This window comes from Pteropus medius, unplaced genomic scaffold (assembly GCF_902729225.1).
Source record: "Pteropus medius unplaced genomic scaffold, Ma_sr-lr_union100, whole genome shotgun sequence".
Classification (NCBI taxonomy): domain Eukaryota; kingdom Metazoa; phylum Chordata; class Mammalia; order Chiroptera; family Pteropodidae; genus Pteropus; species Pteropus medius.
The window spans coordinates 8936259-8960117 of record NW_024355990.1 but is presented as its reverse complement, the minus strand read 5'-3'; the positions used below and the strand labels follow the sequence as shown (position 1 = coordinate 8960117).

At 39.6% G+C, this 23859-nt stretch overlaps 1 protein-coding gene across 3 annotated transcripts in view; it reads left to right on the top strand.

Moving 5' to 3' along the window:
• Window positions 1-23859, top strand: part of MAP2K6 (mitogen-activated protein kinase kinase 6) — a 109432-nt gene that overhangs the window by 49369 nt on the left and 36204 nt on the right. The window contains exons 1-2 of one of the 3 annotated variants that reach the window (XM_039859228.1): window positions 14938-15089; window positions 17633-17699. Coding sequence is in view for 1 of the 3 variants with exons in the window: in XM_039859226.1 (XP_039715160.1) it covers window positions 17633-17699 (67 nt within the window). In the remaining 2 variants the exon portion in view is untranslated. Of the gene's footprint in view, window positions 1-14937; window positions 15090-17632; window positions 17700-23859 lie in introns of those variants that run through there. The other 2 variants (XM_039859226.1, XM_039859227.1) reach the window with 2 other exon arrangements.

Below are 23859 nucleotides of genomic sequence, written 5' to 3'. Positions count from 1 at the left end.
ATACCCTGCTTTCATTTGTTTTGGGTTTATACCCAGGAGTAGAATTGTTGGATCACATGGTAATTCTATTCTAATTTTTTGAGTTTGTTTGTTTGTTTGTTTGTTTGTTTGTTTACTTATTTTTTGGAAAGTGGTTATGAGGTTCAAATACATGTAAAGAACTTAGCATCAGGTTGCCCCCAGAAAATATTCACTGTGATTAGTTGTATAGACTGTCACCTCGTCTGACCCCAGAATTTTCAGGCAAAGAAATTGAGTCCAGAAGAGTTAAGCAACTTATGTCTCCAGGTTCCCGGTTAGCAGCAGACTCAGAAAAAGAACCTGGGTTCTCACAGCGTCTGTGCTCTTGATGACGCTATGTGCCATTCTGTCCAGTCCTTCGTAGGCTGTTCTGTTATTTGCTCTTAACTCTTTGGTGGATTTGGTAGGGTTCGATTCTATTCTTCATTTTTAAACTTAATTTTTCTGAATTAGTAACATATTAACATGGTTCAAATTGAAAAATTATACAAAACTTTATTGTAGAGTATCTTTTTCCTACTTTTGTCCTCCAGCATCCCTATCCCGGTTGCCCTCCCCATAGGCAATAAGCAATATTATTAGTTTCCGAAATAGTCTTACAAAGATTTTATGCATGTACAAGCAAATTGCTTTATGCATTCTCTTAGCATTTCTAAGTGCAATGTAATGTATAGTTTTCTGCATCTTGACTTTCACTTAATGTGTTTTGGAGATATTTCTATATCGATATATAAAAAAACTTCCACATTCTTTTCTCAACTGCATGCAGTTTCATTATTTGAATTCCCTGTAATTCATTGAGCCCATCTCCTGTTGTTGGACAGTAAATGTTACAGATGGCGCTGTGTAGAATAAACTTGTACATCCATTATTTTGCATGAATGGGAGATGTATATATAGGATATAGTCTTCGTGGTAGAATTGCTAGGACAAAGGGAATGTGCATTTATAAGACAAATTTTTGTCAAACTACCCTTCATAGCGCTTGTACCAATTTACACTTTCATTATCATCTTAGGGAATTTTAAATAACGAGGAGAAATTGCTATACTAGACCATGCCCTACTTTATTTACCTGTTGATGGCTGTCTATATGAGGGCTTGTCAGGAGTCCAGGCAGAAATCTCTCTCAGATCAGGAACCAGACAAGGACATTTGATCTCGTCACTTTTACTGCACGGGCAATTAGGCAAGAAAATGAAATGAAATCCATTCATATTGGAAAGGAAGAAGTAAAAATATCTCTATTTGTAGATGACAGGATCTTATATTAGAAAATCCTAAGAAATCCACTGGAAACTATTAGGAACTAATCAAGTTCAGCACTGTTACAGGATACAATTTCAGTATACAAAAATCAATTATATTTTTATTCACTAGAAATGAACAATCTGGAATTAAGAAAAAACTTATAATAACATCACAAATAAGAACATATTTGGTAGTAAATTTAACAAAATTAAGTGCAAATCTTATATTCTGAAAGTTATGTTGTTAAAAGAAATTAAAGAAAGTCTAAATAAATGGAGAGATATACCATGAAGACTTAATGTTGTCAAAATGACTATACTCCCAAATTGATCTACAAATTCGGCGTAATTCCTCTTAGAATTCCTGCTGGCTTCTTTGCAGAAATTGACAAACTAATCCTAAAATTCATATGGTAGTTCAACAGACTCAGAATAGCCAAAAGAGCTTTGGAAAAGAAGAACAAACTCTGAGGAATCACACTTCTCAATTTCAAAACTACAGTAATCAAGACAGTGTGGTACTGGAATAAGGATGTACGCAGGTCAATGGAATAGAATTGAGAGTGCAGAAATAAACTCCAATTACAATTAGTGATTTTTTAACAAGGATGCCAAGACAATTCAATAGGGAAACAGTAGTCTTTTCAACAAATGGTACTTGGACAACTTGATGTATACACATACAAGAGAATGAATTTGAACACTCATCTCACATCGTATACAAAATTACTTGAAAATGAATCAAAGACCTATGTCAGAGCTAAAACTATAAAAATCCTTAGAAGAAAACATGGCTGTAAATCTTCATAACCTTGGATTAGGCAATGATTTCTTAGATATGAAGACAAACCCACAAGCAACCAATAAAGAGAGAGATAAATTGGACTTCATTAAAATGAAAAACTTTTGTGTGGCAAAAGACACCATCAAGAAGATAAAAAGACAAACCACAGAATGATAGACAATATTTTTAAATCATATAGCTGATCACAGATTGTATCTAGAATATACAAATAACCTTTACCGCATCATAATAAAAAGACAAATAACCCAGTTAAAAATGAGCAGTGGATTTGAACAGACATTTTTCCAAGAGGATTTACAAATGGCCAATAAACACATTATTTCATTTATATGATGTGGAAAAAATAGGAAATCTGTAGAGACAGAATGCAGACTATTTGTTGCCTAGGACCAGAGGGAAGGATGGAAAACGGATAGTGACTGCTAATGAGTCTGATGTTTCTTTTGTGAGTGATAAAAATATTATAAAATTGGTTGTGGTGATGGTTGCACAACTCAGTGACTATGCTAAAAACCGTTGAAATACACAATTTAACAAGGCAAATTGTATGTTATATGAATTATATCTCAATGAAGCTGTTACAACAAAAACTGGAGGGCAAAAGTAGTGTGATAGTTTGCGACCCTGGAGATTGAGAATTTAGACTCTTTAGTAGCAAGCTTTCTAATATTTCTCAAAGAGTGAAATGCATCACAACTCACAATGTGATCTTGCAGACTCATGGATAGTTCTTGAGCTGGGAACCACTTGTTACTCATTTGTTTCCACGTTTTACAGAGAACAACTTTGGAACGGGGGAGGTTCTTAGAAGAAAAAAGGAAGTTTGTGATCGCTCCTACTTTCCAGCCTTACGTAGTTGGGTTGCTGCTGGAATTTTCTCTTATGCTTCTCAGATAACGTTAGCCACTTCTCAGGAGTAGCTAATGAGAAGTAAAATTGCATTCGAAACTGCAGAACTCTTCTGCTGACCTATTCTGGCTGTTTCTATCGTGTCTTGGCTTCGTGTTTCCTGGGACCCCATGGGAAATCTTGGCAGAACACCCTGTTATATGTCAATAAGAGTGCCTCTCTCAACTTCCCTTCACATCAAATTTTCTCTTGGTTATCACCCTTTATGCCCTTTTTCCTTCGTGACGTAAAAAATGACCCTCCTTCATTTCTCTGAGTCTAACCTCTCTTCACGGTGCCATAAACCCCAGGAAATCCACCGGGACCTTGCCCTGTCATTTCTGTGTACTTCTCTGCCTCTTTGTCCCTTTCTCCCACTTGTTTTTTTTTTTTTCTCGGCTAGACTGTTGCTCAAATTTCCCATCAGTGTTTAGAAACTAGTAACAAATGTTACAAAAATCCAAACACCAACACTTTCCTTAGATCCTTATTTCTTCCTCAGTATGCTATGTTCCTTCTGTTTTTTTTTTTTTTCTGTTGTTTTTTTTTTTTTTCCAGTCACCTTTATGGAAAAGTCTGTGTATTTTCCTATTTTCATTGATGTGGACTTTTGATGAAGAATCCGAGGTTATAAAGTTAAGAGCCCTGTGCTAAAATTAAGTCTAGAACATATCATACGAAGAGAAATTCTGGATGTGAAAGTGAAATGAGGTTTCGACAGGAGGACGGCACAGTTTCTGAACTGTTTTCCCAGGCGTTGTGCTAGGAGCCCAGCAACCACAAGTAGACTCATGTTCTGGTTACACGGCCAGATGCAGAGAGAGTGTCATTTGGTGTAAAGCCTAGCTTGTTTATTTATTTTGAGGGCATTGGGGAATGGAGCAGTTTCCTGGAGAGAAAATACTGTCCCTTAGTAAGAGACGAGAGTTCATCCTTCACAGAAAATGCCCTAGGGATGGTTGCTGGGATGCATTTGGTTTTGTGTATTTATTTTGTTTTTTGAACGTTAAGGTTTCTGGCATATAGCCAGATTTAAGAGTCTCAGTGACCTTGAGTGTTTAGTCTAGTGCGGGACTGGTGAATCCTCTTATAGGAAGGGAGAAGCATCAGGTAGAGATTACCATCAGGATGAGGTGATCAAGGAATCCATTGTTGGACTGAGAGCTTCTTTCTTTGATATTAGAGGGGGCCATCAGCACATATAACACATGTGTTACTAAGACACAGCATTTTGCAAACAGGAGCCACAGTCACAACTTTGTCACTTGACCACTGACCTCCTGCTAAAGTAATTTATGTCAGGCTTATCAGTTTCACCAGAACCCCCTTAGGGCAGGGGTGTCAGCTTGCAAACACACTATAGAGTTGTCCTACTGTAGAAAACTTTGTGAGGTTATCTATAAAGCTGGTGCAGTGCCCCTCTTAAATACCAGAGTACCATTTAATGAGAAAATCAGCTAGTTTATTGATGGAATGTTTTCCATTTTAACATCAGGGCACCTGAAGTCCAGAAAAGTGAAAATATCTTGGGCCAAGTAGTTTTATGGAGATATGGCTTTATGATTTAGTCTGGAGCTCCCAGTAGACCTAGCTCACGTCAGAATGGTTCCTGGTAAACAGCTTTCTAACCTGTATTTGTTGTCTGGAGCAGTCTGGACATGGAAGTAGAAAGCCTGTAACAGGGAATTTAATCCAGGCCTTTTCCCTTGGATCCCCGACACAGTTCAGCAATAATCCTTCTACAAGCTAGTGGACAGAGACTTCTGATAACGGATAATTGCAGTTGAAGAATAAATATAATTATATGGCAAAGCCGACTGCTCACGTCTGTAAAAGCTTTATGTATCTGGACAAGGCCCTTGAAGTGGTGGAAGAAATATTTGCCCCATGCAGTTGTCGTGATCATTACATTAAGAATTTATGTGGAAAGCTGAGCACTGTGCCTTGCTTATAATAAATTCTCGATAAATATTAGTTGCTTTTACTATTCTCATGAGCAGCTACTTGTTAATAGGAAAGCAGCTGCCAAAAATAGCAGTGTAGCTGACCTGGCGACTTTCAGCACTCATTCATCCAGCGTGTATTTATCCAGCGGCCTTATGTGCATTGCTGAGCTCCTTTAATTCCACCAGGGTAGATATTAGTATTCCCATTTTAAGAATGAGGCTGAGATTAATAACTTCCCAGGGTTTTACAGCTAATGAGTGCTATGGCTTGGTCCCTTCCCATGAGGCCTCTTTTTTTTTTTTACAGGGTCATGTTGAGTTATTTTCCAGCTTAATCATAGATCGCTTGGATGGGTACTTTGAAATCATGAGATTGTATATGGATGTGAGTGGCCACTCGCTCAGTCCTTTATGCCTCATTCCAAAATTAAAGACTTGTGAGAACTGCTGTCAATAACATTCAATTAAAATCAATCTGATAAAAACTTGCAACGTAGAGAAAAACTTGTAAAATTAGTATATATATCCAGGGATCATTGTACATATCATCGTCTTGTGTTTTTGGTTAGCCGTTTAAACCAGTTTGGGGAAATTGTATGAGACATTATGAAATACACTGAAATTTATACTTTTCACTCACATTTCTGATCAGGTAGGTAGGTGGATCATTCTACAGATACAATAGGGAATTTATATACTTTTTTGTGCTCAGTCTTGGAGATTAACTGATTTACATGTTTCAAGGTGATCGCCTGGAACAGTTTCTACATTTAGGACCTAGAGAACTTCACTGCCTTTGAGACCGTGAGTTATGGCGCCGCCTGAAGCAATGTTGGTTAATCACCCTGATGATGGTTCATTCGGGAGGAAGAGCGGAGGGCCTAAGTCTTTCAAAAGACTGTGTAGCATTTTCCCTGAAAGGTTCCGTAAGGACCTGAAATAGTAATGAAATATGAGTAAACCTGCATAAAGAAAACTCTTTTCAAAATAAGTTGTTTGCTTTTGTAAACGAGGATTCTCTTTTCGGAAAATCTCACATTTAAATGTTGCGGGTTTTTTCGAAGATATTTCTTAGTCTTTGTTTTTGAATTGACTGTTTGTTATGAACCTCTAACCAGAAGTGTCACCAGTGAGAGATGCACTAAACTGGCAGAGTATGTGACAGGACAAAAGGCAAAGGCCACTACGGTTTTTTGCCAGGTTGTGGTTTGCAAAACATGACTCTCAAAAACGTCCAGCCTCCCCGGAGAGAAAAGTGACGAGACATTGCAGAAATAACCATGGTGCAGAGGATTATACTCAGTTTTTTTTCAAGCTGGAGAGTTGGGTTTCAAAGTGCAGAATCTTGTCATATTTTCTGAGATTGCTTTGGCCGTGATTTCTTTACCTTCTTGTATCTTGTTGGCAGAGGACTTGAGGAATATCAGAATGTGCCACAGGCCTGGGGACAGGGCTACATTTCCATGATTTTTCTTCTGAGATGACATTAAGTTAGAAAGAAGTGGAAGGGGGCCAGCATCTCTTCCTGCTTTGTTCCAGGGAAGAGCATTCACTGAGGAGCAGGATGGACCTACCTACCAATGCCCGTTCCTCCTTTTGCAGTTAATTTCTCAATTTTGCTTGTTTTGCCTTTTTTTATGGTCAAGTTTAAGACTTTCTAGAGGTTCCCCGAATCCAGGGAATAGCGTCCTCTTGCGTTTCAGTCACCAGTCATAGTGCAGGACCATAGGATGCTCTGGAAGGCTGGTGGCAGACGGAGTTGAAAAGGAAATCGAGTGAAAATGGTGGCGAGATGAAAAAAAAAGAGAAAGAAGAAAGTAAATACATTTGTTAGAGAGTGCGGCAAGTTGGGTATGACAGGAACGACACTGGATTATTTTAATAAATGTTGAAAGGGAATTCGTTAAAATTCAGTGTCCATTTCTACTAGCTCAGTGTATTAGTTTCTCGTAGTTGCTATAACAAATGACCACAAACTTAGTGGTTTTAAACACATTTTTGGAGGCCAGAAGTCTGAAATGAAGTTAGTCTCCCTGCAGAGGCTCTGAGAGAGCATTCATTCCTTGCCTCGTCTAGCTAGCCTCTGGGAGCTGCTGGCATTCTGTGGCATTTCTCAGATTGTGACTCCATCACTCCCGTCTCTGCCTCCTTCTGCACGTGGCCTTCTCTGCGTGAATCTAATCACCCCTTACCCCTCTGCCATAAGGATACTTGTCGTGGCATTTAGGGCCAAACTGAATAATCCAGCATAATCTCCTCATCTCAAAATCCTTAATTTAATCACATCTGCAAAACATTTGGCTGTGACAGCGTCCACAGGTCTGAAGGGCTGGGATGTGGGCCTGTCTTTGAGAGCCATTGTCAGCCTACTTACTCAAATATGAACAGCTATATCCTTCTTCTACCGAACTGAACCCCAAAATAGCATAATTTCTTAAAATAAAAAGCTAGAAAGTTCTTTCAAAGTCAGGATCAAGTGAAGATATCTACAACGACCATGAATATTTAATAATATTTGGATGTGGCAGCCAACGAACTCATACAAGAGCACTGTATAAGAGGTATAAGTATTTAAAAGATGTGTAAAATTAATGGAGAAACAAATGGACAGTTGAACAGTGTTATTGAGAAAACTTTCTAGCTATTTGGAGAAGAGGAAAGAATGTTTCTGCCTTATAAAAATGCAGAGGCAATAAAGGAATGTAAAATTTTTTAATTCTATAAAATTAAAAAGGGAAAAAAATCCTCATGTGTGAACACACTCATTCACGTGTGTGCGTATGTATGTGTTATAATTACAAAAGGGGCAATGCCTTCTCTTAAAAATAAAACAACAGTAACAATAACCTAATGTAAAAATGGCTTGAACGAGCAGTTTTTAGAAAAGTAAATACAGATGTCAGTAGACATATAAAAATGCTCAGCTTCATAAAATATTTTTAAATGTGATTAAAAACACTGTTATCTTGTATACTCATCAAATTGACTAAGATTAAAAAGTATGTTGAATACCAAGTGTTGTTGAAGGATCGATCATTCACTTCTTTATTCTTATATTATTCTTTATTCTTATGCCTTTTTCTATGAAGAGTTTAGGATAGCTTACTAGGATACATAAAATTCAGCAATTGAACATAAACTAAAAGCAAGTGAGACCACCTGTGAAGTAGCTGTACCAAACCCAAAAGTCAAGTTCGAATCTGATCAAGCTCTAACTAACAGAAGAATATGTGAATCAATGACAAGGGACAGAATCAGCAGAATCCATTGGGAAGATTTATAGGACAAATGACGAGATTTCTTCAACAAAACAATTGCTTGGGCATGGAGAGTGGGTAGGGAGACAATAAGAAATGGAGGGAGTACATATAGATTAAGAAAGACCTAAGAAACTTTATCAACCAATCATAAAACTTGGAGCTAATTTTGATCTTGATTCAAACATACTATAATATAAAAACATTTGAGACATTTGAGACAATTAGAATTTCTAACACCGAGTTCAATTAAGAACTTATTTACGTGTGATAATGGTATCGTGGTTATTTTTTTTAAGTCAATTTCTTTTAGAGCAATTTGTTAAAATATTTATAAATGAAATGATGCTATGTCTGAGAAAGTGGGTGGGGTATAGATGAAGCAAAACTGACCATGAGTCGATATTTGTTGAAGCTGGGGAATGGGTGGTACAAAGGATTTCACTATAACTGTTTCATTTACTTTCTCACATACTTAGAAAAATGTTATTAAAAGGGTAGGTAAGAAGAAACCAAAAAATGATGACAGAAATTCATATGAATATGCATCCCAGTTTGATCCTAAGTTTTAGCCATGAACCCAAGGATGGAAACACATAAACATTCATGTAGCATCGATAGGCAGAGATTGGATCAATTATATAGGAGACACCAATTCTTCTTATTATTGATAACACACATTTTTTCCCCTAAGATTCTTTATGAAAGGTAATGAAAAGCATCCTTACAGGGATGGATTTCGGAGGCCTCTTTTTAAGGCGTAGCTGAACAGGAGACAGTGGCATCGTGGTACAGTGCTACTCAATGAACGAGGTTAGGTGAAGCTGGGAGAGAGGCAGAATATGCACTATACTGGTAGCACCCTGAGAAGGGATGTAGATGAACTGTTTTGTATTTTCTTGCAGCCTTCAAGCAGCTGGTTGAATCAAAGTTTATAGTTTTCCTTGATTAGAAAGGAGATGATCACAGTACAATTAAAACTGTGACCTTAGACCAGAGGGAAAAAAAGAATCTACTTCTCTTTAAGAAAAAACTTCAACTGTCTTACTCACTGTCTCTCTTTTTAACTTTTAAAAGAGTTTTCTGTGATTCAGTGGCTAACTTTATTTCATCCATCTCTAGTCCGCCACCCCACTGTATCATTTTGAAGCAAATCCTAGAATCATATTATTTTGCTTGGAGACATTTCAGTATTCACCTTTAAAATACGCATGTTATTTTTAAACCTAACCAAAACTCAGTGGGCATTTTGAAAAGATCAAACACATCACTAAATTTCTTTGCCACCTATCACCATGTTTTTATTTTTAACACGCTTATGACTCCATTTCCTTTCGATCAAGGCTCATGAATGAAGCAGCACATAAATGACGAAGGAGATGAACTCAGACCACGGGGATTCCCCACCTAACCACTGCCCACCTCCTACCTACGCTCCAGGCTCAGACCACAACTCCAGGGCATTGGCTGTGATTTGCTTTCAAGAGCACATAGTCAGCATCAAATTGCTAACATGACAAAACAAACTTCAGCTCTACCAGGTCTAAAAAAAAAAATAGCTTCAGTCACGTGGAGCTGTCAGCAAACCCTCAAGTGCTTTCATTCGTTGGGAGGGATCACTTCTCCAAAAGTTGATGGTACTGCTCTGCCCACGCTGGCTTGTTCTCTTTTGACTCGTCCGGCGATTCTTTGCGTCCTTCATCGATTCTTCACTGGCATAGCATTGTCTCAGTGTTCTTGCCTAGGCTGCTCCGCCTCCCCGCCCCCATTCTCGTGCTCTTCTTGTTTACCTGCCTATCTCATTAATTTTCTACTTCTCTGTTTGTGGTGCCCAGATCTAACCCCGCCACCCCCCAAGCTAGGGTCCCTTTGCCTGCCTGACACCTGCCAGTCCCTCCGGCATCTTATACTGAACACATCTGGATTAGAACTCCTTAGCTGCCTTCACCCACCATCACCCCAAATGGCCCAACTTTCTTTTTTCACTTAGTTTCATTTGGTATGGAAAAGCCAGATTACTACTACAACTACTACTACTACTACTACTACTAACTACTATTACTTACTATTACTACTTACTGTGACTACCACTAACTAGCTACCACTATGCTTCTGATCTTCTATACTTCTTATCCAGTAAATGACCAGAGCCTGTTGATTTTGCCTCTGCAGAGTTTAAACAGCTTATTTATTAGCCAGATTGCCATAGTCTCTGCCTCTTATTTCTTGGGTCTAATGCTTACTCTGTACATGGACAAAACATGGAGTATGGCTTTGAAGAAACTGCATTCTAGTGGAAGAGAAGGACGATGAGATGGATTCAGTCAGTCATTGTAGGAAGACATTAAAGATACAGTGTCGAGTTGAGTGTTGAAGTTGACCAATGGTGACAGGTGATAAGAACATTCCAGGTAAAACACAAAGACCTGGAAGCTTAAAACACCAAGGGATATATATGCGGGATTGTGTGTGTGTGCATGTGTGTGTATGTGTGTGTGTGTGTGTGTGTGTGTGTGTGTGTATCTTGTGGCAGCGCTACATGTGTGCCACAGTTTCAAAACTAGATGAATATCGTTACTTTTTTTTTTTAGACAGATGGCATGGCATGACACTCTACTGGAAAACATGGATGACTTCTCTTAAATCTGAAATTTAAAAATTATTATTTACAACCTTTCGATCTTTGGCTCTAACCTGCTCTTCTATCCTTCTCTCTTTGACTGTTCTTCACTTCGTCCAAAGTAGACAACTCACAGTTCCTTGAAGAGACCACAATGCTTCCTCACCACCATTGGAGGTTCATCTTCATTCTACTTGGAATCTCATGCTGCCTTCCCAAGTCCTGATTGTTAAAATCCTACCTGTTCTTTTTAAAAAATCTTTTTATTTTGGAAACATATAGATAAATGAAAAGAAGACAAAATAGTATAATGAACCCTCATGTGCTCTCAAATCCTACCAATTATTAACAGATCACCTAAATACCACTTTCCCTGTCAGACCATTTTTTGCTCTTTTCCCTTGACTGATCCCTCTCTCCTGCTTTGACTTCTGTGTACTGATGGTGTGATACTTGTATACAACACATACTCTCTGATATCACAGTAACTGGTTTTTCTTATCCCTTGACTCTTGCAAAGTAGAATTGTAGCTTAATGAACTTTTTATTCCTTGCAGTGTCTGTTTTGATGAATTATTGACAGTTTCAGCTCAAAAATATAGATAGCCCAGTGAGGTGCTTAATTTGGAATTTCTTACTAGCCAGAAAGAACTGGTTGGTGGTGAGGGAAATGACAGGAACTTAGCAGAGGTGACCTGGTCATCATAAAGAGAGAAATAGTGGAAAAAGGAAACACTTAACTTAGACATGTGCTTGACCCTGGGGTTCTTGACTCCGGCTGGGATCTTAAAGCACTTGTGGAGTTTTTTTTAAAGTATGTGGTCCACCTACTTTGGAAGACAGTTTGGCAGTTTCTTACAAAACTGACACTCTTACCATATAATCTAGCAATTGCACTCCTTAGTAGTTGCCCAAAGGAGTTGAAAACTTATGTGCACGCAAAAACCTGCACGCAGATGTTTTTTATAACTGCATTGTTCATAATTGCCAAAACTTGGAAGCAAGCAAGATGCCCTTCGGTAGGTGAATGGATTAATGAACTCTGGTCCATCCAGACAATGGAATGTTATTCAGCACTAAGAAGAAGCGAGCTATCCAGCCATGAAAAGACATGGAGGAAGCTTAAATATAAAGAAGCCAGTCAGGTGAGGTTACCTTCTGTATGATTCCAACTATATGACATTCTGGAAAAGGCAAAGTTAGGGAAACAGTAAACGATCAGTGGTTACCAGGAGTTGGAGGGCTGAATAGGTAGAGAAGATGATTTTTAGGACAGTGAAAATACTCTCTATCATATTATAATGATGGATACATTCATATCATTATACATTTGTCCAAACCCATAGAATGTACAACATCAAGAGTGAACCCCAATGTAAACTATAGACTTTAGGTGATAATGATGTGTCTATGTACGTTTGTCACTTATAACAAATGTACCATTCTGGGGTGGGGTGGGGGACGTTGATAGCGGAGAGGCCGTACCTGTGTGAGGGCAGGGGGCATTTGGAAATATCTGTACTGTCTCTTCAGTTTTGCTGTGAACCTAAAACCGCTCTTTAAAAAAAGGCCTTCATTTAAAAAATATATATATTCTGAGGCCTCACTCCCAGAGACCCTGAGTCTGTAGAGCTAAAATAGTTCCATAGTCAGTGGGAATCAAGAGACTATGATTCAAGATTGATGAGATTTTAAAAATGTAAATTTTACACAAGAAGGGTAGAACAGAAGATGGCATCTGAAGAAATAAGCTGTTCACACAGGGGACATTCTGCTTCTTTCATATGTTCAAAATATAAGCACAAATATGGAAGAGAGATAAGCTTGTATTTATTGAGCATTTATTATATATATATATATATATATATATATAAAGATAAGCTTGTATTTATTGAGCATTTATTATATATATATATATATATATATATATATATATATATATATATGCCAGACCCTGCAGGACTTCTTCACATGTATTGTGCCAACTGCATCTCTCAGTGACCTAAGTCTCATCTTTAGTTCATAGGTATAAAATCTGAGGGTTAAGAAGGATTCTCAAGGTCACAGGGTTAAGGGACACAACTGTGATTTTAAATGAGATCTACTGATGCTTAAGTATGTACCATTCTTACTCTTTTCTGTTTTTCATTGAAAAATTTGAAGGCCTCAATGCGAATGTTCCGAACGGTCAAGAAAAGAACAACACGGGTCCAGTCAACAAGTATTTGCGATATGTAAATACTGTCGCAATGGAATTTATATGGGGAAGACAGATAATAAATAAGTAATAAATAAATGCAAAAATAAATACGTGAATGCAAAAATAAAGTAATTCGAGACTGTGAGAAAAGGTAGGAGTAATATAAATAGAAAACGGTCATGGAGATCTATTTTAGAGTGGACATTTTAAAGTAAAATATGAGAGATTCAGTAAAGTTGCAGTGAGTTGATATTGTGTGTGAGATGCCAGAACATGAAAGCTGGGCCTTGTGATCCTGAAGGGGGTTCGGGAAGGTCATGTGGTGAGTGAGGGGAATTTGAGAGGTCGAGTTCCCCTCCCAAGCGGGCTGGGTCCCTTTGGGCAGAGGGAACACAGAGGTGAAGTCAAGGCTCATCTGCCTCCTTGAAATCAAAATGCCTGTGTGTTGTCCAATGAGCTTCACAGCCTCCCTCCCTTCTCTAAATTTTATGTAACTCCAAGGAAGTGCGGCGTCCTGGTTGGGGTCTCAGCGGTGGGTGAGATCTGGTGGTCTGGGGGATGGGAGCATCTGCAAGCACACTCCTGTGTCACCTCTTGTGGAGCCAGCTTCCTCCCTGCACCCCCCTCCCTCTGCCCTGCTTCATTAATTGCGTTGCATCCCATCATTGCAATTTAATGACATTTAATGACACTTCTCTGCCATTTTAGTGCCAGCCGCGCTCGGAACATAAGCCTCGATGCAAGTATTCAGAGAGGGCGGCCAAAGCCTTCAGGTTGCCAGTTACTTGGCTAGAAATTTCATTCACACTGAGAAACAGATTTTTAAAATAAATTTGGCACTGGGAGCAATGCCATCCTTTTGTAAAGCTATGTCAATAATCATCAGCCCTCATAATTATGCACCCCTGCCCCAGTCCTCGGCCAGGCCGACAAATATTTGGGTGTCAGCATATCCTCACGATGCCACCTTCTGTTGACCCTGTGGGATTCTCTTGCTGTTTGGGTTGGCGCTGGAGCACGATCTTGTTTTATGTAATAAGGCACATGAGAGAGAAGCCCTTTGTGCTTTGCCTCTCCGAGTGGGTGCTGAGCAAGAGGTCCTGTGTACCCCATCATTTTCGGTACGGGCAAAGCTAGTGAACATTTCTGTGGCCTGGCAAATGTTTTCTAACTATTGGCAAGGTTTGTTTGTTTGTTTGTTTTTTCCAGTGCCATTTTGCCCCAGGGTTAGGATCACAGTGACCCAGCTTTGGTTTAGGATGAGTGTTGCAAATATATGTGTGTGTGTTATGGGGCGGGCGTTGGGGGTGGGTGGGAACTACAATGTTTTCAGAGAAAACAGGCGTGGGTGTGACACGGGCTGATGTAATGTAGTCCTGCAGATGCCAAGGAGGGTTACCCTTTGCTGATTGTACCAATAAGAGGGCAAAGCTTGTCGAGATCTCCAGAAACATATGGAATATTCTGTCTTTCTGAGAAGGCTTGTTGCTAGCATGTAACATAACATAGAGCCCATTTTCAGATATGTTTTGAATTTTTTGCTTTAGAATATCAAGGGAAAAGGCCATTTAACATCGTTGGCCACAGCTTTATTATTCATATTGCTCCCTCTCATTAATTTTTTTATAACTGTATTAAATGTTAGCATCAAGGGCCTGGCAGCCTTGCGAGGTAGAACAGATTGCTTTGAAATCAACACAGCTGGAAACTGACCACATATTGTTTTTCTTTCTTTTAAGAAATGAAAGAAGCATTTATAGCAAGGCCAGAGAATGCTGTACTGTGCAGAGCTGCTTTATAGGTTTATTCCTCCAAGTCTGGTAAATGATTAATGTCACGCCCTGGTGTCCAAATGGGCCCAGGTCCCTGCTCCTTTCCTGAAATTGCAGTTCCCAGGGAACAATAAACTCTCGAGGTTTGCTGCAACCCTCACTTGAGGGGGTGGAGTCTGTTCCGTGCTGCTTCTCTCTGCTCAAGTGTGGTCTTCGGAGCCAAGGATGCCTTCTGTGGGGTTTTCTCTGCTAGCCCTCCTTGCAGCCCTGAAAACCTCATCAGTCACTCCTGCCGGCTTCGCACTGGGCTGCGCTTCCCGCAGTGGGCACGTAAGTGAATTAGGGAATGTGTGTTTGTGATCCACTTTTAAAAACGAAGGCAGGATATTTTCTAACCGTGTAATTCAACTAAGTCCTGTGTCTCCTGGAACTATTTTTTTTTTCTTGTTGCTGTCAGAGAGAATCAGGGGTCTCTTTTCTCACACCTCAAAGGCTTTATTGTTGTTTTGGTCAATTATTCCGTTAGTCTCTATGCCAAAAGGTTTCTCTTTTTCTCTCATTTTACTGTTTCTATGTATAGGCATGTTGGGATGATTTGTGGTTGCAGTGTAATAATCGATTGCCATTAATGAATTGCTAATAATTAATTCCTAGGGTGTAATATTGAAAAGTTTCTCAAAAGGAGGTTTTCTCCATAAATAGCTATTTCTCTTAATATCTATCTTGTAAGAGCTGGATTAGAAATGAAGGAGAGAGACGTAAGAATCGAAGAGTAACTTTTGCTTTTGGTTTGCCGAGATGGCACCTGGGGAGACTTTTTCACAGTTAAATATATTTTACCATTGTTTAGTTTTATCTTTAGACTATCAAGGGAAGGATAGGGTTGTATCTGTTGGAATACCTGAATTACCTGTCATCTGTATTGGCAGATGTCCGTTGTTACCTGGACAAGTGGAATTCATTATTTATTTCTTACTAGAGTGTCTCATTTAAAATAGCATTCCCCATCTGTTTGGCTGAGGCTCATAAATGGGAATCGTGAGAATCGGGCTCTGTCTCTAGTATTCGGATTCTCACAATCAGATCCCACACTTAGTATTGTTCCGGGTACATAATACAGTTCTTTGCATTGTCGATAACTCACTAACTTAGTAACCTGTGCCTAATGGCCACCTGACCTGCAGGAGTAGGAAAGTAAATGATGAGTTTTGAATTTTAGAAAATGTATAAATAAGCCCCAGTGAGGAGAGAATTGAGAAAACCCGTTATCACGAAAGTGGCCCTAAAAGGCTTTCTCTATGTTGATTACTCTCCAGCATATTTTTTCCTGGCATTATTCAACTTGGCAGAATCGATCTAGATTTGGGATTTTGAATGCATGGGGGGAAAAAAAAGACTCAATTATACATTACATTGCACTTTGATAATATGACCAGTTCTGTTCGTGAATTTCTCAGATGACATTTTTTTAACGTGGTGGTACAGACTCTTTAAATAATCATAATTAATAGCTACTTAAATGATCTCGGTGCTTTTTCAAGTTATCTCATTTGATTCTCATAGCAGTCCAAAGTAGGTATCAATGTTACCTCCTCATTTTATAATTGAAGATATTGAGCGTCAGGGAGTGACTCTGAGGTCACTGGGTCAGTGGATGAACGAGGTGTAAGCTGGGTTTGTTTTTTAAATCTCAAAATCTCGTACTCCCTCCCGGCCACCCCGTTCATCTCTAAGCCCCTTCCACTGTGGAATAGTGGAAAGAGCTCTGACCTGGGCGTCTGCAGACCTGGCGTCCGATTCAGCCGGGGTCAGAGTTGCCTCTGAAATGCTGAGCACTCCCCGAAGCCTTCGGATGTCATTTTCCAGCAAGGAAGTTACAGCGTTTGATTTCTTCTTAAGTTCCTTTACAGCTTCGGATCTCCACCCAGGGCCTGTCTGGGGCTTGTGTGCGGATGCCGAGTCCCGCAGTGCTCACCCGCAGTGTAGAGAAGAGGCGAGGGAGAAGGTGGAGCCGCGGGCAACCCTTCTACCCAGCTCCGCTTCGGCGCAAAGAGGCACCGATCTCTTTCGCCGAGGAAAATCCTGCGCCCTCACACGACGATTTTCTCTGATCTGCTTCCTGAGCTGGCATTTCTCAGTCTGTTCTTTTTTACTCATCAACAAAAGTATCTGAGCCAAGCTCTCTTGTGGTTTCGGCCCAGGGATGAACACATCAGTTACGTTCCCAACTGGCTCCCAAACAAGCGATAACCTCCTGTGTGAGCCCATCGCTATCTTAATCCTTTTTGGAACAGGGCAAATGTAAATAAACATCACTCTCCTCCTCTCTTTGGCTTTTCGTCTTTCGGGCAGGTAGTTGAGAATGGGCAGGGCCGACAGTGGGAAAGTATTTTTCATTTTACCTCCATGGTTAACTCTATCGGTTGCTCACAGATCAGTTTTAGAAAATTGTGGGATACGGGGGTCAGGTGACTACATTGGACTAACATTAGAAAGCCAAAAAAAAGATCTATAAGCAACACCATCTACCATCACCATCATTGTGTACGAGAAAGAAGGAGACGCTAGAATGACATGCTGTCATCAGGGAGGGAGGGAGGGCAGACCTTCCTCGGTGAGAAGAGCTGGCATTCTTACGCTGACATTTGCACCCTGGACTGGTGGAAAACTCATCCCTGACTGCAGCCTGCATGCATTTGGGAAGCTCTGCTCAGCCTGCTGCCTGGGTGCTTGTCACTCACAGACTTCCTGGGCAGGCCGTTCTGAATGGGGAGATGAGAGCTGCATCAGCCCTTTTCTTCCCCTGACATCCTTGCCCGTGTGCACATGCTATGATTTAGACTGTAACTGTATCCTTATGTCTTTCTCCACAGGCAAGAAGCGAAACCCTGGCCTTAAAATTCCAAAGGAAGCATTTGAACAGCCTCAGACCAGTTCCACGTGAGTTGGCAAGATCGTCATCATCTTAACCCAAACACTTTACAGATTTCTAGGGAATGGGGGTTCGTTTTTGGACAGGCAAGCCATACCTGGACTATGGAAATCGTTTTTAGAAGAACCCTTTAAAGGGGAAGCCACGTGCTCACTGATCTGAGACCTGAACTAAACACACTTGGTCAGTCAGTCTATGTTGAATAGGTGGCTTTGAACTCAGTGTCTCACATCACTGGTTGGCTGAAAATTCCGTGTCACAGCCGCATTTGGCAGATGAGGTCCTATGTAAGTCCAGAAAGGCCCCTGGATGTGGACTTTTTGCCTTTTCCATAGGATTTGAGCAAACAAGTAAATCCTTATGAGGGCTACTACTCTGAAACTAGGATTGAGATGGAAAATGGTATTCGGTGAGGACTTAGCATCCTGACACCTAACTCTTGTCCCATATAAACAGAAGGCGAAATGAGGTAAAGGAACATTTTTCTATTGGCTGAGGCTTTGGCCCAGATCCCCAAGTGAGTAAAGTCCCAGTGAAGCAGGACACCCTCTCGCCCAGGCTCCGGCTTGTTCGCTGGCTGTCTGTGGGATGGGGGCGGGACTCCTCTCCAGCTGGAGGCGTTGCCACCTACCACGGCAGGTGTGGGGAGGAATGGAAATTCCACGGAAAAGAACACAGCAGAGGTCCCAGAGAGGCCAGACAAGTACAACGGAGGCCGTCTTAACGGAAGCCTGAGCTTTAAGGCTTTTGCTCATCTCTGCAAAAGCGCCTCCCTTTGTAAAGGGTTTTCGATCTTCGCTGCCATCCATCCTATCAGAGAGTGCCCCCCCTGGGTTTGGAATGTGCTAGTAACATTGATCGTGTCACATTCCGTACCTCAATATACACAAACTTTCCACTGAAGAACCTCCAGAACAGAGTGGAGGGTTCTGGACTGTCACCCAAGGGCCAAATGCGTCTTGGACTGTACCATTCGTGAGGATCTGTGGTCCTTCCGTGTCTGCTACCAGGACTGCGGTTTTGTTTTTGGTCCCTCTGGGTATTTTTTTTTTCTCCCTGTGAACTCTGTAATTAGTAGCTTTTTCTCTCCAATTGATTTCTCAAGAGCATGGAGCAATGAGTGGCTTCTCTCTACAATCCGTATAGGACACTTGAAAAAAAAATTTTATTTTATAATAATTGTAGATTCATAGGAGGTTGCAAAGATATGTACAGGGAAGTCCTTTGTCCTTCCCCCGGCTTCCCTTCTCCCGTTCAGTGTTAACATCTTGCACAACTGTAGCGCAATATCCAAACACAAAAAAAGGGGCATTGATTTAAATCAGGGATCCCTAACCTGCGGGCCGCAGGCCGGTTCCGGTCCGTGGCCTGTTAGGAACCGGACTGCACAGCAGGAGGTGAGCGGCGGGTGGACAAGCGAAGCTTCCTCTGTGTTTGCAGCCGCTCCCCAGCGCTAGGCTAGCATCACGGCCCCAGATCCACCACAGATCTCACGAGGCACTAATTAGATTCTCAGAGGAGCACCGGTCTCTAGTGCCAAAAAGGTTGGGGACCGCTGGTTTAAATCATAGAGCTTATTCAAATTTCACCAGCAATACAAACACTCATTTGTGTGTATGTGTGTATGTGTGTGTATGCAGCTTTTTCACATGTGTAGCCTTATAACCATAATCAGGATACTCTGCTGTATCAACACTACAAGACTCTTTTCTGTTATTCCAAACTACGCCCACTTCTAACTCCCTATCCCAGTAGTCCCTAATCCCTGGCAACCACTAATCTGTTTTCCATCTCCATTTCGTTATTTCGTGATTATTATATAAATGGAATCATGTATCTCTTTTGAGGTTGGCTTTTTTCATGCAGCATCATTTCTTTGAGGTTCATTCAAGTTGTTGCATGCATCAATAGTTCATTCCTCGTTACTGCTCAATGCCATTCTGTGGTCTGGATATACCAGTTTGTTCAACCCTTTAACCTTTGAAGGAGAGAGACTTTTCGGCTTGAGGCTTTTATGAATAAAGCTGCTATGACCATTCACGTACAGGTTTCCTCATACAAAATGTTTCATTTTCTCGAGATATATGTCCAGTAGTGTAATGACTAGGTCATGTGTTAAGTTTATTTTTAGTTTTGAAAGAACTGCCAAAATATATTTCAGAGCGATTTTACTGTAATTGGTCTTTTCATTCTTTTATTTTGATGAAGTTGTCTATCAGGTTTTCTTCTTATGGATCATGATTTTGGTGGCAGGTTTTAGAACCTTTTGCCTTGTCCTAAGTTCCTAAAGATTTTTTTCTCTTATGTTCTTTTCTCAAAGTGTTATGGTTTTACATTTTAGATTTATGTCCATGATGCATTTCGAGTTTAATTTTTGTACAGGGTGCCAGGCAGGTTTAGGCTGAGCTTTATTTTTTTGGCAATGGATTTTCAATTGTCTTAGCACCATTTGTTGAAAAGGCTAGCCCTCCTCCATTTAATTGCTTTTGCCCTTTGTCAAATATTAATCGAGCATATTGTTTGGATCTATTTCTGGGTTCTCTGTTCTGTTCCATTGATCTGCGTGTCTGTCCCATTGCCAACATCATACTGTCTTGATTACTGCAGCTATACAGGTATATGTAAGCCTTAACATTGGGAAAAGTGATTCCAGCCCCCCCGCCCACCCCCCCAGTTGGTTCTTCTTTTTCAAAATTATTTTGGTTCCAGGACTTTTTCTTTTCTTTTTTTTTTTTTTTTTTTTATCTAGGTTTTAGAATAAGCTTGTCTATGTCTTTAAATAAACTTGCTGAGATTTTGATAGGAATTGAGTCTAACCAATAGATCAATTTAGGGAGAATCGACACCTTTTACTACACGGAGTCTTCCAAACCACGAATGTGGTCAATTTCTTCAAGTATTTAGATTTTCTTTGATTTTTGTCATCAGTATTTTATAGTTTTCATCATAAAGGTTCTCTACATTAGGTTTTATTAAGATTTACACCTAAGTATTTCATTTTTGAGGCACACTTATAAATGATATTCCCTTTTTGATTTTGTTATTCTCTGTATGTAGAAATGAAATTGATTTTCTGTGTTGATTTTGTGTCCTGTGACCTTACTAAAATCACTTATTAGTTCTAGGAGCTTTTCATAGATTCCTTAGAGTTTTCTATGTAAACAGCCATGCCTTCTGCAAATAGAGAGCATTTTATATTTTCCTTTCCAAACTGTATTTTTTAAAATTTTCTTTTCCTACCTTATTTCAGCGGCAGGAATGTCCTGTACTGTGTTAAATAAGATTGATGAGAGAGGCAACCTTGCTTCGTTCTGCATCTTGGAAAGCATTTAATCTGTCACTCTTAGGAATGATGTTAGTTTTTTATAGATGCTGTTCATGAGGTTGACGAAGTTCCTCTCTGGTTGTAATGTATTGAGAGTTTTTATCATGAATATGTATTGATTTTTGTTGAATGCTTTTTTGTGCATCGGTTGCTACAACCATAGGTTTTTTTCTTCTCTGTCCCACTGATACAGATTATAATGATCGATTTTTAAAATATTGAACCAGCCTTACATACCCAAAATAAATCCCACTTGGTTGTGGTATATTACTTTTTTTATATATTGTTGGATATGAGCTGCTAAAGTTTGGTTGAAGATTTTTGTCTAAGTTCATGAGAGTTTTTGGTCTACAGTTTTGTTTTTTGTGGTGTATCCTTTTTTCTGGTTTTGTTATTAAGGTAATACTGCCCTCATAAGTTGGTAAGGGCTCTAATTTTCTGGCAGACACTGTATGAAATGTTCTTTTATTAAAATTTTTTTGAGATATAATAGACATATAATATCTTAGTTTCAGATGTACAACATCATAATTCAATGTATGCAATTCTTTTTTTTTTAATGTTTTCAAAAATTTTCAGTGAAACTAAATGGATTTGGGCATTTCTTTTTCTGGAGCTTTTAAACTATAAATTCATTTTCTTTAATAGTTTTAGGACTAGTCAACTGATCTATTTCATCATGGATAAGTTTTGGTAGCTTGCAGTTTTTAAGAAATTGGTCCATTTCTTAAGTTGTTGAATTTATGAAACTAAAGTTGTTCGTAATACTTCCTGAATATCTTTTTAATAGCCGCCAGGTGTTTGGACATAATCTGTTTTTTTTTTTCCTGACATCAGTAATTTGTGTCTTCTCTCTTACCTGTGTCGTTCTTGCTAGAGGTTTATCAATGTTTTTGCTTTTTTGTAAAGAACCAACTTTGTTTCCTTTATTTTCCTATTTTCAATTTTACTGATTTCTACTCTTTATTTTTTCCTTTGGGATATATTCTTATATCAGCCTTTTATATTACTTTGTTTTTTTAAAAAATTATTCGCCTTCTTTAATTTATATTAGTTTTCTATATTTTATGAATTTTTGAAAACCACCATAAATCTTTCTTTGATCAACAGACGAATACAAACCCATGCAAGAATAAAAATAATTTCTATGTTATCTTTGCCTCGTGTGGTAGAATAAACTTTGAACGTACTCTCCCGTTTTGCTGTGTAAAGCCAAGAGCATCACTTCATTTTTGTAGACTATACCACTCTGGCTCATGGAGAGCCTTGTTTTTATTATTGTTATTTTAATACCAAGGCTTAAATTTGTATTCCAAAAGAAGTAGCTTCCACATTTTGAGTTTTTATTGGCAGTTCTTTGAGGTTGGCTTGGTGGCACTTAGCATTTATCCCCTGCCTCCTTCTGCTGTGCTACCCAAAAATAAATAGTCTGAGGGACAGAGCTCCATTCTCTTTCGTTTCATGTGTGTGGTCCCTCCGTTTGAACTTTTTCTTTGAGTAACTGATGCCAGTGTGTCTTTGACTCAAGTATCTGAGCTGTCCCCTCCCTTGATTGGCCATAACTAATCCTAAATCTAGTCTGTGCTAATTAGTAGTATTTCATTTAACCCTCACAAGAAACTCAGAAGGCAGTTACTATTACTCTCACCTTATAAGTGAGCGGGGCCTGTACAAGGGTCGGGTCTTGCTCGAAGCAGTCAAACAGCCTTGTGAGTAAGAGTGCATGCTCTAGTGCTGGAATGCCTGGGTTTGTACTTGGGATCTGAACTTCACTAGTGGAATACCTTAGGCAAATTACCTAACCCTACTAAAACTTAGTTTCCCCTCCTGGAAAATAGGAATAAACAACGATGTGGTTGCTGAGGATTAGATGCCATAATCCGTACTAAGTGTCCTAGAGCTCGTTCCGTTGTAATTTGTCAGTGAAGGTAGCTCCAGGTGTTATTATTCCACTTAATAATAATTATTAAGCGGAAGAACTGGCATACGAATTCAGGGTTCTCTGACTCTCAAGTATGTGCTCATTGCTACACATGAGACAGGTGGAGACTGTGGCCAAACAGTCCGTGGCTGTGATATGAGAGGCAGGACCTTTTATTTCTGTAGTTGAGAAGACTTGATGGTGTGGCTCTGGGTTCTAATTTCACCATCTCTTTGAACGACCTTAAATTATTTTGTCTGTTTTAAAGTTAATTCTTCACATTAAAATAGAAATAATAATACCTCTAAGAGTTGTGAAAACTAAAGATGTTTTATGTAAAGGGTCTAACCCAGTCTATGGCCCAAGTAGATGCTTAATAAATATTTTTGCATAGAAAAAGAATGATTGTAATAATGACCACTGAACTGATTACTCATGCAGCATTATAAATAAATAATTATGATAAACCAAAGCTGGTTGTTCATCTAAAAACATCAACACAAGGTGACCTCTGGAATACCCTTGGCCTTTCAGGGAGGGGATCTGGTAAGAAGCCTGGTTCTTTCCCTTGTGAACTAAAATATTGAATAAGTGACAGAGAACATCCAACCACGGTATAAACCTCCCACAGAGACTCAGCGCCCCAGGCAAACGAATGTGCCCAGCCTTGGACAGAACACAGTGTCAACTAACCCCATCATTTGATGCTCTTGGCAGACCTGGTGAGCCCACAGGCCTGAGGCTTGGGTGGATTGATCATTTTCATTAGATGAGGGCTGGGCGTTGGGAGCAAATTCCTTGGATTCAGTCAGACTTGGGTTGGAGTCATGGGAATAATGGTACTCATAAAGGGATGTGTGTGTGTGTGTGTGAGAGAGAGAGAGGGAAAGAGAAAGAGAAAGAGAGAGAAAGAGAAAGAGAG